Genomic DNA, 14680 nt, shown 5'->3' with positions numbered 1-14680 from the left:
CTCAACTTTTAATGAGAATTACAAAATACTTAAGTGTTGCAGGGTAATGATAATTGTGTCAGTGTCATCTATTTTACATTATTACAACTGAGTTCATTCATTTCTACAAACTGTACCTTAGACTTCTTTGTAGGAACAGGACCTGGAGAATTAATTTCTCTTTCTCTTTTACCACTGTGGGTAGATAAAGGCTGTAAATAATACAAAAAATGTTGTAACATGTTTTCAAATATAAACAAATTTCAATCAAAGAAATGTACACTACAGCTAATATAAATTGTACAGCTCATTGATAATGTCCTGATAATAAATTGTTAGTTGATTTTGTACAAATCAATTATATGTGATGAATACAGTTTTCTTCCTGTAGCTACAAGTATATTCACAAATAAAAGTGATTGGGAAAGATTTTTCTTTAAATGGGCCACTTTCAGGATTTACTACAATTATTCAAGATGTTAATGTGCCATTCATTTACATTTTAAGTAAAATCCAGTAACTTTAATGGGCCGTTTCATTACTTTTCCCTATCACTGAAATAACTTGCATGGCCTTGTGGGGCACTTGCTGTCTAATGTACATGCATGGTCATGGGTATGTTATGAAAGTGTTGCATTATCAGTTGTTTGTCTGAATGCAGTATGATGGGAAGTGGTTGTCATTTCTTTGATTTAAAGCAGACAATTAAGATTAATTGAAATATAAGAAAAAAAATATCTAAAACATTGGTGACATTTTGCATATTAATCATTTACCCATTTTTCTACCATGGGGTTTGTAGATTCACCCAATAAATTCTGGAATAGGGTCACTGTTTTACAATCAGAAAAACCCCGAAATTAATTTTAAGACCAAGTCGGGCACTACCTTACTGACCTTAGACTAGATCAAATGGGGTGCATATTATGGCGTGTATGCCTCAAATTGAATAATTTCCGACTTACAATACATAATTTCATAAATGTGCAATTTCATTTTCAAATTTTCTATTATCTAACTCGAAAAATCTGGAATTTTATGTGCCAGAAGCGCACTTCCAGCAATGACTTCGGGTCTATTTGGAAAATTTGAAATAACCCCGTACCGGGACCTCGTGAGAGTGTATTGCTCGTAGCTAATACCTGGAACGTAGTCCCGGGAACCAGGATAATATACACACAACAAAGAACCAAAATAACATGCACATAGAAACAAAAGTAAATGACCCGGACTTTAGATTTGGATTTAAATAAAGTGTTGAACAGCAACAAATGATTGTGTCGCCATTATTGTAGTAGCGGTGATCAGTTCATGTTACGACCTTTTTGTTTGCTTCTGTAATTTCGATAATTTTGCTTTTGAGTATTTCGTGTTTGTTTTTGTTTTGTTTTTGTTTTTGTTTTTGTTTTGTTTTTGTTTTTGTTTTTTGCATAAAATGCTTTCTTTGTATTTAGTTCTGATGCTGCTAATGAGAGATAACACCTTGCACATCCTGTACAAAATACTAGATTTTGCAAAATTAACATGGTCGATATTTTTGTATTTAATAATATGTTTGGAGTCATGTAGTGAAATTCTGTTGTGGTCAGGCCGTGTAAAATCCGTAAAAACGTTTTACAAAATGGTCCAGTTAAAAGAGTGAAAACGAGCAGGGAGATATAGAATGATGAGTAAGTCTTTCTGATTCACTATGATTTTCCAGCAGCAATTTTTTCGGTAAGTATACGATTTATCAAAGTCAGAGAAATAATAGTAGTAATAAAATTGCGAGCTTGTTAATATTACAGGATGTAATAATATTAGTTATATAATGTTCGAATCGAAATGCAAAATGAAATTCGAGGTATTGGACTCATTAAATTAAAGATAGCAAAATACCAATTACAAATGTTAAATGAATCAAAATTAGATCGGAATAGAAAGAAAAAGGTTTTAGTAAAAAAATATCATTATACATGTTTGTTATAATTCTTAAATGAAATATTCCATATGTTAACTAGACATTGCCCCCAACGGCACTAATACCCCTCTCAGTCTATTGAACCCTGTACATTAAAGTCCAATGTAAACACACACGATTAATATTGGACACAATATTTTCATGGGGATTAACTAAGCACTTTTGATACACAATGTTGCTGCAACTTCTGAAACACCAAACCAAAATCAGTAGCATATTTTGACAACACAATGACAGAATTTAACTGCAATTTACTCCAAATATACATTCTTGACGATATGCACATCCTAATATGGTAATTAAGTCCCCCATTAAGTTTCATGATTATCCTACAAGTTGTTGAGAAGTTACGGACAACACATATGACCAAGTTAAGCTAAAAATGCTTGACTCCAACAGGCGTCATTTTTTGCACTTTTTGCCAAAAACATAAATTCCCGACAAAATGTACACCCTTATATGGTAATCTTACATTCTATAAAGTTTCATAACAATCCTGCAGATTGTTAGGGAGGGGATGCGACAAAAGATGAGACCAAATTTTGCTGAGAAATGTCTAAGCTTAAAGAGACAAATTTTACATAATTCTGGATAATGGGCACATTCCAATAAAGTGATATAACACCGCATTAATTCTATAATAAGTCGAGAGGTGGTATGAACATATACCTGTATCTGGATCAATCCACATCTACATTGCACTGTACAATCAAGTCCAAGAATCAGCTGTACAATATATTGCCTTGTTTTCAACTTAACGATATCAAGGTTTGCCGTCTAAACTAAAAATGCATTTGTTTGGCGTGATTTATAATAAAGGCTATTCAAAATGAATAGTAAAAACAAGACAAAAACTAAACAAAATATAGAGATGCCTCTTTATACACGTACGTACAATTTACACATGGATTTATTATCGTATTGTTATGTATTGTTTTATGACTTATTTGGAACATTTTAAACTATTCCAGAACAAGCTTGATTGATCAATCTGTTCACAAACATCTAATTTTGTTAAACGCATGCTATATACTATGTTTTACATGCGTCAGATTCTTGTGTGGTATATATTTTACCTGAGGAAACAATGGCGGGATGGACGAGCAGTTTTTTTTTAAGTAATTAAATAGTCATATTAGATGTTTGACTAATTATTCAACATTCCTTAACTCAGGTACAGACAGAGTGAAAATTAATCGTGCATCTTAAAGAAATAAATTCAAACGTCTGCTTTTTATATTCCACGATAAAGATGAAAAAACACTCAACACATATTAAATTTTCTTTAGGGACAAACGGTTTACACCAGAAATAAATTGTAATCAACCTATTTGAATTATCTTATCTGTAATAAGACAAATACGATAGGCATTACTATCATAAATTGGCAACTTGTAGTTCAGTTGTGTTGTATATGACAAGATATTGAATAATTCATGCTAATACAGCTAAACATTATATACACTATTAAGGACGCATTTCAATTGTTTAACAGAGTAACCGGTATATCTCTTATACAATAGGTTAGTTGATTGGGTGGTGGGTATTCAACATCCTTCATGATTGCCTTTAGCTATTTCAATCACTGTTTGGAAGATATGTTGTCTCTCTGGTATATTACCCGATTCCACTTTCTTTTCTATTGTATATTATATTTTTTCAAATTCAACGCAAAAAAATATGCATTTGGTGAATATGTCAAATAGACAACAACCCTATTGGGATGACTAATGCCAGTAGAAGAGCACCAATTGATCTTCAAAGAACGACGAGAAAATCCTCGCACCACAAGGCAGGCTTCAGGTGGCCCCAAAGCTACAATACATTCAGGTACAGCGAAGGAATTGTCCTTAAATTCTCCTTTAATTAAAATCCAAAACAATGTTACAAGTACGAGCAAATCGAGTCAATTGTGATATGGAGTTTACCTGTACTTTTTATAAAATAGAACATAAGCAAACTCTAACTGGTATTATCTCCAATGGGGAATTTTATTTTCATTTGCACATTTATTTTTAAATACAATTTCGAAGAAGCCTACTGAAGAATTTCCAATCAAAAACTACTTGGGTTTCCTATATATCTAGAATTACTTTTTGACCGGTTATAATCTAAAAATTCTGGCGGGACATTTTCCCGTACTTTTCAGTTCAAATACCTCTAGCTGACTACTTTTATTAGCACGTTTATTTCCTAATACAGTTTCCATGAGACCTACAATAAAACCATTTCAGATTAAAAAATGCATGGATCACCTTTTATCATCCTCTGCCTGATTTTAAGGTAGAGCTGTACTTACTTACGTAAAATATGTATTCGAATCGCAAAAACAATTTACCTAAATTAATTCAGTATGTGTATTTATTAGAACTAACCACTCCCAATCGTATGTTGCTTACGCGATTGTTTGAACTAAAGAATCGACATTAGGCAATATAGTGTCCCCAGTCTAATAACAACATTGGCTTTATCGACCGATGCTTTTGTTAGATTTTCGTGGGTAACAAATCATACAAGATGCTATTTGACTACGATTGGAGAAATTAAAAACACTGCGGGTGAAAGTTGTTCAATTGCATGAAGTATGATCGTCGTATTTGTCAACAAAAAATTAAATAGCAAACCCCCAGCGTGTTCAAAATTTGACAGCAAGACTTGTTACAATAGCTAAAACAGGATCATATCACACCTCTACTAATAACTCCTCAGTGATTACTAATACAGTATCGCTGTCGGAACAAAATTTTACTTTATACATTCCATGGAACAGCACAAGCGTACCTCCAAGAACTATTTCCCTCTAGATCTTTTCGTTCAGATAATGGTAACCCTCTGCAAGTTCCAAAAGTTCGAACACAAACTTACGGTGAGAGGCGATTCGATAAATCAACAGCAACTATCTGAAAAAATCTACCTACTGAATGCCCTTAAACCTCACCTGTTTAAACTCGCTTTTTAGACATTTACTTTTTACTTATATTTACTTGTTGCCCTTAAATGAACTTTCCTAATCCTTATTCCTAAGAATTTTATGTATCATGTCTAATTGATTATTTTAATATTTTATACATTTTGTAGATCAATATATATATACATATTTATAATCGTCTAAATAATAGTCAACAATCACTCTTACGGGGTGATGGATCGTTAAAACCGATGCGCAACATAACAAGTCTTAATATGTTTAACATCACCAGAAGATGATAAAATTTAAATTGAATATTTCGGGTAACAGATATCCTTCCTCAGCATAAAACTCATAAAACTATATGAGAATAAAACTCACAAAACTTAAAGAGCATAAAACTCACAAAGTTCAAGATCATATATATATATATATATATATATATATTGTGTAAGCATTTAATTTAATAATTTAAGCTTTTATTTAGCCTCACTTTTTATTGATGATTTCATATATTATAATTCATGCCTTCTTTACATTTCGTCAAATATAAATCTAACTCAATGTTTTCAATCATTTTAAATTTGTTTGAATTTCTCTGCATTTTAATTAACGTCATTTTCATTGACATGTTGGAAATATCCCATCCATTTTGAAATATTTTACTAATTTTTTTTTTGGACTCAAGTATTGATTTTATTTATTATGGCTTTTCTTTTGATTTTTTTTCAATGTTTATCCGCTTAATAATTTTATGTATGCAATTAAGCACAAAATTGTTATAAATATGCTATTTATTTTTATATATTGATATATTGCAAATGAATTTCATATGTTTTTAATTCTAATCATAAGATTCTTCATGCTTACAGCCGTTTTTGATTGGTCGAGAACGTCGTTGCCAGAAAGTTCATACATGCATGAACGCCAGTAAACTAGAAATCAATATGGCGGACTTGTAGTTCGAAAGAGTGCGGCAACAAACTGAAAGGCATAATATAGCCGTAAGAATAGTTTATTACATGCACATTGATTTTACCGGTCAAGTTTGTTTACAGAGAGTAAATTTTCCGCTCGGGGAAAGAAACTTATAAGTGAGTCTGATTGATAAACATCTGGTTTTAATTGTCTTTCTATCTTGTTGTATTTCCTTAACAATTAAATTCCTGTTGAATTGTTTACATCTCGTATTTTTCAATACCAACTATCACTTCGTTCACTGTCGTTGTGCAGCCGATTATGTGTATATATTCGTCCGCGCTCCCATACGTGTGCAATGGAATGTGTGTGTGTATTTAAGCGTAAACATAAACACAGTGTATCAATATAACCGACTGAGGCTCTCAGAGGGTAACTTTGACTGTCGGATAGAATTATTAGGATTGAATAGCTATTTTCGGTCGGTCATGCATGTATCTTTCAACTCCCAAACATTACACGGTCGCCCTACGACCGACAGTTCATGTAATGTTTGGGAGTGGAGAGATCCGTTCATACATGCATGAACGACAGAAAATAGCTGTTCAATCCTATATTAATATGTTAAGCTATACAAGTTGTGTCTAATAATAATAATAATAATAATGATAATAATAAAATTGTGTCACCATGTGTCTGGTCCACGTGTGTCATTTATACATGTGTGCTCAAGTAAATAATGCTATTGTAAAATGTAACTTTACCTTTTCGAACTCTTTGACTCAAGACGAATTCGTCATGATATGATATGATTACGTTGTCTTCATGACACTAATAAACTATGTCTTGACGGCGGATGTAGTCTTAAACTTTGTTACGTTCACCTGACAGATCTGTGAAGACACTCACAGACTGCCGATGGTATCGCAGTTTTTCCGTTACGAGTAAGAATAAATACATATAGCAAATAAACGTAGGTTTCATTTTTGTACTTTGTTTATTTTTGTATTATTTATTTTTCTGTCCAAATTAATATAATACTCCCCCATAAATGCACAAGGAACACATATATAATGAGCAATGTAAATGTTTAGATTTAAATATAGCTATTTATAGATGTATAATATATTGATGGCAGGTAAATGCGATGGTATAGGATATCCCGTGATGGTGAGTCATCAATGATGTGTTTAAGAACTTTCATTGTTAAGACTTGTTGTTTTTCCTTTGCAGCTGCACATTACAGAATATATTGGAGTTTTCACATAAAATATGTAGTCTTAACCGACTTCTATTGCTATCTTACCATGCGCGGATCCAAGGACTGGCGTACCGGGCGTGCGCCCCCCATAAATCGGTAAGAAAAAAAATCACCACAGGTTTCACCCAATAATATTGTTCGCCTTTCTTGGCACGGCAATTTAACCCCGTCCCCCCCCCCAACTCAAATCCAGGATCCACCCCTGCTTACAAAATATTACATGAATATATAACTATAATAATGCAAGGGTTAAGGTTTTCAAATGAACCTTTTTTTATATAATTAATACCATTAATTTAAATCAAGTCACGTTTTACCTATGAAAACTGACAATTGAACATCATAAATGACTCACCCTTTCCAAACGTAACAAAATCGAAAGTAGACCTAAGATAAGATCAACCGTATTACAATTCTAATAATAACACCTCCTCCAATTTGTGTAGCGAAAGAAATTATTATAAACATTTAGATAATATATGTCATAAACTCTTGCTAAAAACCATTAAAGCAATCTGTCGAAGCGGTTACCAATTACAAAGGATATGCAATAATGCGTCCTTAATTTAGATTAACATTTGTGAAAAAAAAAACAAATAAACAAACAAACAAAACAAAAGCAAAAGGGAAAACTTCGCCCTATGACTTGTGTCATGGGTGTGGACATTGTAAATATAACATCAAAAGGATCAAACACAAATAATTGGACGTTTCAACGCCGTCTGTCACATAAGATATGTTACACTAAGACAAACAAACAACAAACAAACAATAAGAACAAAGATATTTTGATTATCATCATTTAATAAGAAAGCAATACCATTAATACTTGATGATTGATCTGTTGATAACAAGTAAGGGGAAAACCGTCGGTGCAATATCAATATGTTTGCAGTGTTGACATTGTTACCAAAAGTCAATAACATAATAAAACAAGTGGTTATTGCCGATATGTTTGTACTACTGCGATTTTATGTCTTGTAAAGATTTCTGATATTTTTCAATTGGCGGAAATATTGATAATCACTTCGCGAGATAGATATTTTTAATCAGGAAATTGTCATTAAAATTTACAAGTTTATAAAAACTGGTCAATAAACTCTTATACCTTGTATTAGCAATCATTATATATATAGCAGTGTTTTATCGAATGTTCCCAGTGAAATAAATTTCGAGAATTCACACTGTGAAATAAAATCGATAATTTCAATCTCGGATTTTCTCCCACCAAAACGTCACAACTTTGAAATCAATCCGCTGTTCACAAAATTTGAAATTTATGTTGAACATAACAACGAATAATCGAGGAAATCTATACAATGAATAGGATAATCAATTGGTTCTCGTGAATAACCAAAAAGTGATCACTCATGCCAAGAACGCAGTAAGAATTAACTGGTGATCATATTTGGGTTATTTACTCCATCCAATTAATTATCCTATTGTTATGTTCTTCTTAAAATAACAAATGAAGAGTATAAAAATGTTAATGAAACGAACTAATCTCCGCTTCTTGTTAATGAAATAAACGTAAGTATACATTATACAAACGAATCAATTCATGTTTTCCATTCACATAACCACGTGAGCCCCATACTCAGTTAATATACCCACTCAAAACATTGCACATTGTTGTTACTCCAGAAAAGACGGTACATCTAAATACAGATATGTTTATAACTAAAAAGATGTTTTCAAACCAAGATTTTTTTATCGACAGGACAGCATATCTGTACAGTGTGTTGGACGCATTTTTCTACAAATGGTCGACCAAACTGTGCTTCTCTACTTGCTTACCCATTAATTCACTTTTATGAAGCTGACTTCATGGCTGATTTGTTAAAAATTATAAATATTGTTTAGCCAGTCAGTTTCATTTATATCGATGATGTATTATCTTTAGACAATCGTAGTTTCGCAGATATTTTGTACTGTGCTTGACTTTGGAACAGGATTATGTTGCTAAAAGATTGATGTCATCACTACTGCAATTTTATAATCGTCATCATGAACCCGTTCTTCGTTGCGCTGCATCCATCTGCACCAAGGAAACCGATTATTGCACCGTGTCATAGTTTTTCTTTTCTTTTTTCATCTACCCCGGGACTTGACTTATATGAGCAACTCGGAGGTTACGCTACCTGTGGACTTGGTCCATGTTCCCAGTTTAAAGTGTAATCCGAGTTGCTCATTTACTTTTGCGTTTTTTTATTTTTGCACATTTTTTTATGTTGTTTTTTTGTTTTTTGTTTTTGATTTTTCTGTCATGCGTGCTTCTGTTATCCCTGCATAGGATTAATTATAATTATCATAATTTCCGCGAAAATCTTGTTTCCCTTGATAACTCTTTTATATCACAACTATTCCAAACTCTTTAAAACCTGGGCTCTTATGTTGGCATTTTTAGTTTGTCAATTTTACGGTGACACAATAAATTAACAATATATTCATTCTTCTTAAAACATCACGATTGTCAATCACTGTCTTGGAAACATTCTTATTTTAACTTTTAAAATTTAAGGGCTTTTGTTTAAACTTCTATTTTTGTTTCCAAAAAAACCTGTTTGGAATCTTCTGCTTTTGACAAAACCTTAACATTGGTTAGGAGTACTATTGGTAATTATACCAATCGTTAAATGTATTCATCTACTTCAAAACACACAGAACGAGCACATTGAGGAAAACCTAACTAAAAACAAATAAATTTAGCTTTTACCAAAGACACGCCTTTTTAGGATCAGAATGATGTAGGCTTACATAACAATGATATTAAGATGGAAAGGTATCTTCACTAAAAAAACTAAAATGTTTTTACTGTAAACTACTTTTCTTAGGATGGGATGTTAGTAATGTCGTATCGTTTTTTGTTTATATTTCAGGTATAAAGCGATATAAGATGAAAGTTTTGATCGTAGTAAGTAGACAACCATTTCGAATAGTTCGTACCTTTATTGAATAAGAAAAACAACAAAATTACCGAACACTAATCAGACCTATAATCAAGTCAAGTCCAAAATAAATCTGACAAAATAGATACCACCGGAGCAACTTGTACCACAGTTGTCCTGACGTGGTACAGGCATTTCAGTCGAAATAGTGGGTTAAATCTGGGTTTTACAGCACGCTAAATCACCATCTTGCATTTCAGGATGAAAATAAAGAGCATTTGCATAATAATTGCGTAAAAAATTGGTCAATCAGCAGTCACATCAGCACAGTAAACAATTAATCGCATATAAAACGTATTAAATTCGGGCATGTATAAGTCTTTGTTTATAATTAAATTATCGATTGACAGGTATGTTGCATCCTACCAACTGTTGAGAGTCAGTTATCGTTCCAATGCCCATCAACGGAACAATGGTCATTTAGATCCACTGCGTATTGTAACAAAACACACCCTTCGTACCATTGCCTTCTAGATTTGGATACCAAAAATTACATAGAAAAGTGCATGAAATATCCATCTGTGGAAATTAAAGGTATATACAATCAAAGCATAATAATAGATAAACTCTATATAAGTGTCGTGTGGACATGAACACATAATATTTTGGTAATGAGAAGAAACTTTCGAATTGCATTAAAAGCAAAGATATACAAGTCATCTGTTTACAGAACATTGAAAAGTCAAATATCAAATGATTAAATCCGATTGATCCTGATGTTCAGTTAATGTTTTCAGCGATACAGAGTTTCCCCAAAAACAATTGATGGACCTCTGTTATGATAGTCATTATGATATACGGTCCTGTACGTATGTAAAATAAGTACCAATATAAACTTTACAAACGAGGACCAGGAGAATCAATAAACAAAATGAAGCTTGCTTTAAAAGTGAATGCATTCGTACAATTTTAACCCAACTACATGAATCAGTTTGGCAATGTTTTAACTTTTAATCACGTTCAATAACCTAAATTACATGAAGATTTATGCGGTTGTTTCTAGAAAAGTAACTAAACGTACGAGACGAATGCTTACACTTCAATATTCCCTCGATTTGATTGAAAGCACTTGGTCATCATTTAAATATTTTGTGTTCTTCGTTCTTAATGTTGCATGTTTTAACTTTTAACTTTGGATGTTAGCATTTAACTCAGATTTATTGCAAATCTTAATTAGCTTTCTCAATTAATGTTCGTATATACTTAAAGGAAATGTCACTACACTATTACATTGTAGTTAAATGTGTACCAGAAACCACTGTATCTCCCCTTTTTAAATAAGACTGTTGAATATGTTCTATTCCAATATTATTCTATTCAAAATCCAGTCTTTCCATAGATGTACCCACTGTATTGCAGATAAAGCCTTTTCATTCTCATTGATTTTCATGTCTAACTATTGATAGAATATTTTGAATAAGTTGTCCGTTGCCTGATTTGAGAAGAAAACACTGGTTCATGTATGTTCTTATCCCTTGTTCTGAAATCAATTAAGAACATCATTGACCCGGTCAATACAAGTGCAAAACGTTTTAAAAGCCTTTACCACATATGGAACAATCCGACTACGTTACCATATATATATGTATCTCCGATAAACAAAGTCAAGAGTATTTTCCCAAGATCTGATATCGTCGAATGGTCATAAATCATGCCATACGGATATATCCATGCATTGTCTAGATTTGTTAAAATAATTATTGGGAAAATAAAGCATTAAGTAGAAGGAAAATGGAGATACATCAAAATCCTGTACACCGCCATATTTGAAAATAAGAAATAGATACGACCTGAATGCACAATCCTCTGAACCCTAATACTGCAGGTCGGGTAATCAAGAAAGTCAGGGTCAAAGTGGTGCCATTCAGTGCAGATGATGGTATTATGAAAAGAGTTATAGAACTGAAGGGGTTAGATATTGTAGCCTTCAGCAGAGAATGCATCAGAGTTGAAGGAAAGCTAACCAACTGTGAAAATGGAGACAGAGTGATAATATGTAAACAATTTGAACAACCTCTGCCAAAGCTTATAAAATTTGGTAGATATAGTGGGCTAGTTTCAAGGCAACCTGATGACAGACAAAATACCATCTCATGTGGCAAATGTTTAGAGACAGGATATACCTTCAAGGACTGTGAAAATGACTAGAAATGTAAATCCTATGATAGGTATGGGCACAAACAAATTGACTGTCCACAAAGGCTTTACCCTGAGATGTTTAGTGAGAACGAATGTGATGCTGATGACAAAAGTGATGCTGAAAATGCAAAAAATGAAAATGTTGATGTTGAAAGTGAAAATGAATATAAGAAGGAGACAAACAAGGGACAAAGGGAATAGAGTCAACAAAAGCAGAACAATAAGCAATAACAATAAGGGGTAGAAGCTGAAAATGAGGATGTAGATAGTGACAATAAATCAAATAAGGGTAAGGATACACAATCGAAACAAGAGAACAGAGACAACACAAACAGAACAATCAAAAAGGTAGTGAGTCAAAATCAAATTCTCAGTCTGCAAGACACAACTGCAGCGACAAAGAACATAATTCTGATAAAAAAACAAAGAGTGACAAATCTTTTTCTTTTGATGCTTCACAGCCAAGTATAAAATCTTATGTTAACACTCTGCAGCGACAAAGAACATAATTCTGATAAAAAAACAAAAAGAGTGACAAATCTTTTTCTTTTGATGCTTCACAGCCAAGTATAAAATCTTATGTTAACACTCCTGTAGTAGAACAACGTAAAGGCCAGAAAAAAAAAGAAAAGCAGGACACACTCTATCTACTCCTGAAGATGGAGGGATAAAAAAACAAAATAAGGTCAAAATTTGTATATAATTTTATATATACACTGCATATCGGTATACTAGAGCGAGTAGGTTGAATGAAAATCATCATTCTTATCAAATACTTCGATTCATAGATAGCTCGATACGTAATAATGTATATTGTCAACACATTTTAGACAAATATACGTACATGTACAAAATACTGCAATTTATTCAATTCTGGAACATGTATTACAACACGCACCAGTCATTTGTCTAATTATAGTTTTTAGATTAAAGCTTTACAGGAAAACTGGCACTAAGAAATTCTACATACATGATATAGATAACATAAGAATGAAATACAATTACATACAAAAACCGTAGGTAAGAAAACAAAAATATGATGCCTTGCAATATGAACTCAAAGAAAAAAACTGGGAGTGACATTTGGTTCGCGGGATAGGGGTAAGCCTGACCATCACCGCCAGCGTGATCCGACACATTGGGAGTTGGAGCCAGTAAGCATGAATCTGGGAAGATGTGCAATTTAAGTGAAGATTTCTTGCCATGCCTGTGATTCAATACAAATGTGTTGAACAAACTATTAATAACGTAATGCTATAGTATGCGATATAGATTTCACCCTATCTTGTTTGTTAATCATATTCTAAATGAATGCAAATACAAAATGTCGAAGATGTTATTAAAGCACATATATGAAATGTTCTTTATCATGCTTCTGCAACCTATAAGACATTGATTTTTATGGAAAAAATACTTTTAGTGTGGCCACCATTTCACTGAATCACTGTCAACTGGTGTTGAGAAAATGCAGCATACCCCTGTTTGCGCAAGTGACCTCGTTGTTCATTTGAAGGTCCTTTGGATCGCAATATATTAATTTTCTCCTCTTCGGTTCTTTTCTCTTTAACATATTACCGGTTTCTTTCTTGTTCGATCTATTTTGGAAATATGCATTTGTATGTCCACTCTTTGTGTATTACGTGAGAAATTTAAATTGATATTTCAATTCAACAAATCAACTTTTATACCCACAAGATCATGTGAAACAAATTGCAAAACAAAATACCAAAACAATATACGATTTTCCAAGTCTGAAAACGTTTAATTAGAGTATTGTGTCTTACAAGTGTCTTGTTTCTTATGATCCTCGGTGAGTGTTTCATCATTGAAAACACACGATATTTATTATTATATATATGAAGTTTTATTCACAGTGTTGTTTGAGTATGCTATATCAAAAGAGATCTCTTTTAGTCAGCCATTGCTCTGATGCCATTCTATTTCAGACATATACTTATTTTCTAACCTATCTGTTCTTGTATCTTTTATATCTGTTTTGAAAATACCATATGCATCATTAAATGTACAAGTATACTTTGATGAGATCACCTTCGATGGTAAAATTATGTAAAAAGTTATTCAGAAAGCAATTCTAATTATAACCTTGTGCAATACTAATTTCAATTGTATTCCGCAGAATCCTGATAAATGGAATTTGTGCTGCAATGTCTGTAATATGAAAATTGGATTTATTTCAATAATTTCATAAGTAACAATTTCATTTATAGAGTAATCACAATTCTCTGCGATCCACGAAATGTTGGTATACTACTTTTCTTGCTGAAATTTGATAGGATGGAGGACATTTATTTGTTCAGGAATAGGTATTTGTTAATTAAAACATTACAACCAGAGTGTACTTGCACCAATGTATGCTACACGACACGTGTATCAAATTAGTAATGAACGCTTTCCATACAATACACCTTGCGTTGCAGCCCTAAATTCCTCTTCTTTTTTTTATCATGCATTGACTAAGTTTGCAATTCTGTTTTTTAGATATTCTTTTGGATTTTATACCATTTTTCTTTTGTTGACATCTTATAAGTATTCATGTTGGTTCACTA

At 32.5% G+C, this 14680-nt stretch overlaps 1 protein-coding gene and 1 long non-coding RNA gene across 9 annotated transcripts in view; one reads left to right on the top strand and one right to left on the bottom strand.

The window, feature by feature from the left end:
• Positions 1-121: 121 nt before the first annotated feature.
• LOC148604502 (uncharacterized) lies at positions 122-6948 on the bottom strand. Of its 2 annotated transcripts, XR_015916214.1 has the most exons (4): positions 6530-6948; positions 5718-5831; positions 2609-2721; positions 122-191 (listed from the first exon to the last, which is right to left on the bottom strand). It is a non-coding gene; the product is annotated as an uncharacterized LOC148604502 (long non-coding RNA). The 2 variants fall into 2 exon arrangements; XR_015916213.1 differs by lacking the exon at positions 2609-2721.
• The window catches only part of LOC148604501 (uncharacterized), a 26511-nt gene continuing 17603 nt past the window's right edge, over positions 5773-14680 (top strand). For 3 of the 7 annotated variants that reach the window (XM_088550954.1, XM_088550960.1, XM_088550958.1), the window contains exons 1-3: positions 6850-6935; positions 9906-9940; positions 10325-10508. In XM_088550954.1, the coding sequence (XP_088407080.1) occupies positions 6908-6935; positions 9906-9940; positions 10325-10508 (247 nt within the window). In that variant the 5' untranslated portion in view covers positions 6850-6907. The other 4 variants (XM_088550956.1, XM_088550957.1, XM_088550959.1 and 1 more) reach the window with 4 other exon arrangements.

This window comes from Perna viridis, chromosome 10 (assembly GCF_037379345.1).
Source record: "Perna viridis isolate PV_CMFRI_1.1 ecotype Kerala chromosome 10, ASM3737934v1, whole genome shotgun sequence".
NCBI classification, from domain to species: Eukaryota; Metazoa; Mollusca; class Bivalvia; order Mytilida; family Mytilidae; genus Perna; species Perna viridis.
The sequence above is the reverse complement of the archived record's forward strand: the minus strand, read 5'-3'. Positions and strand labels throughout refer to the sequence as shown.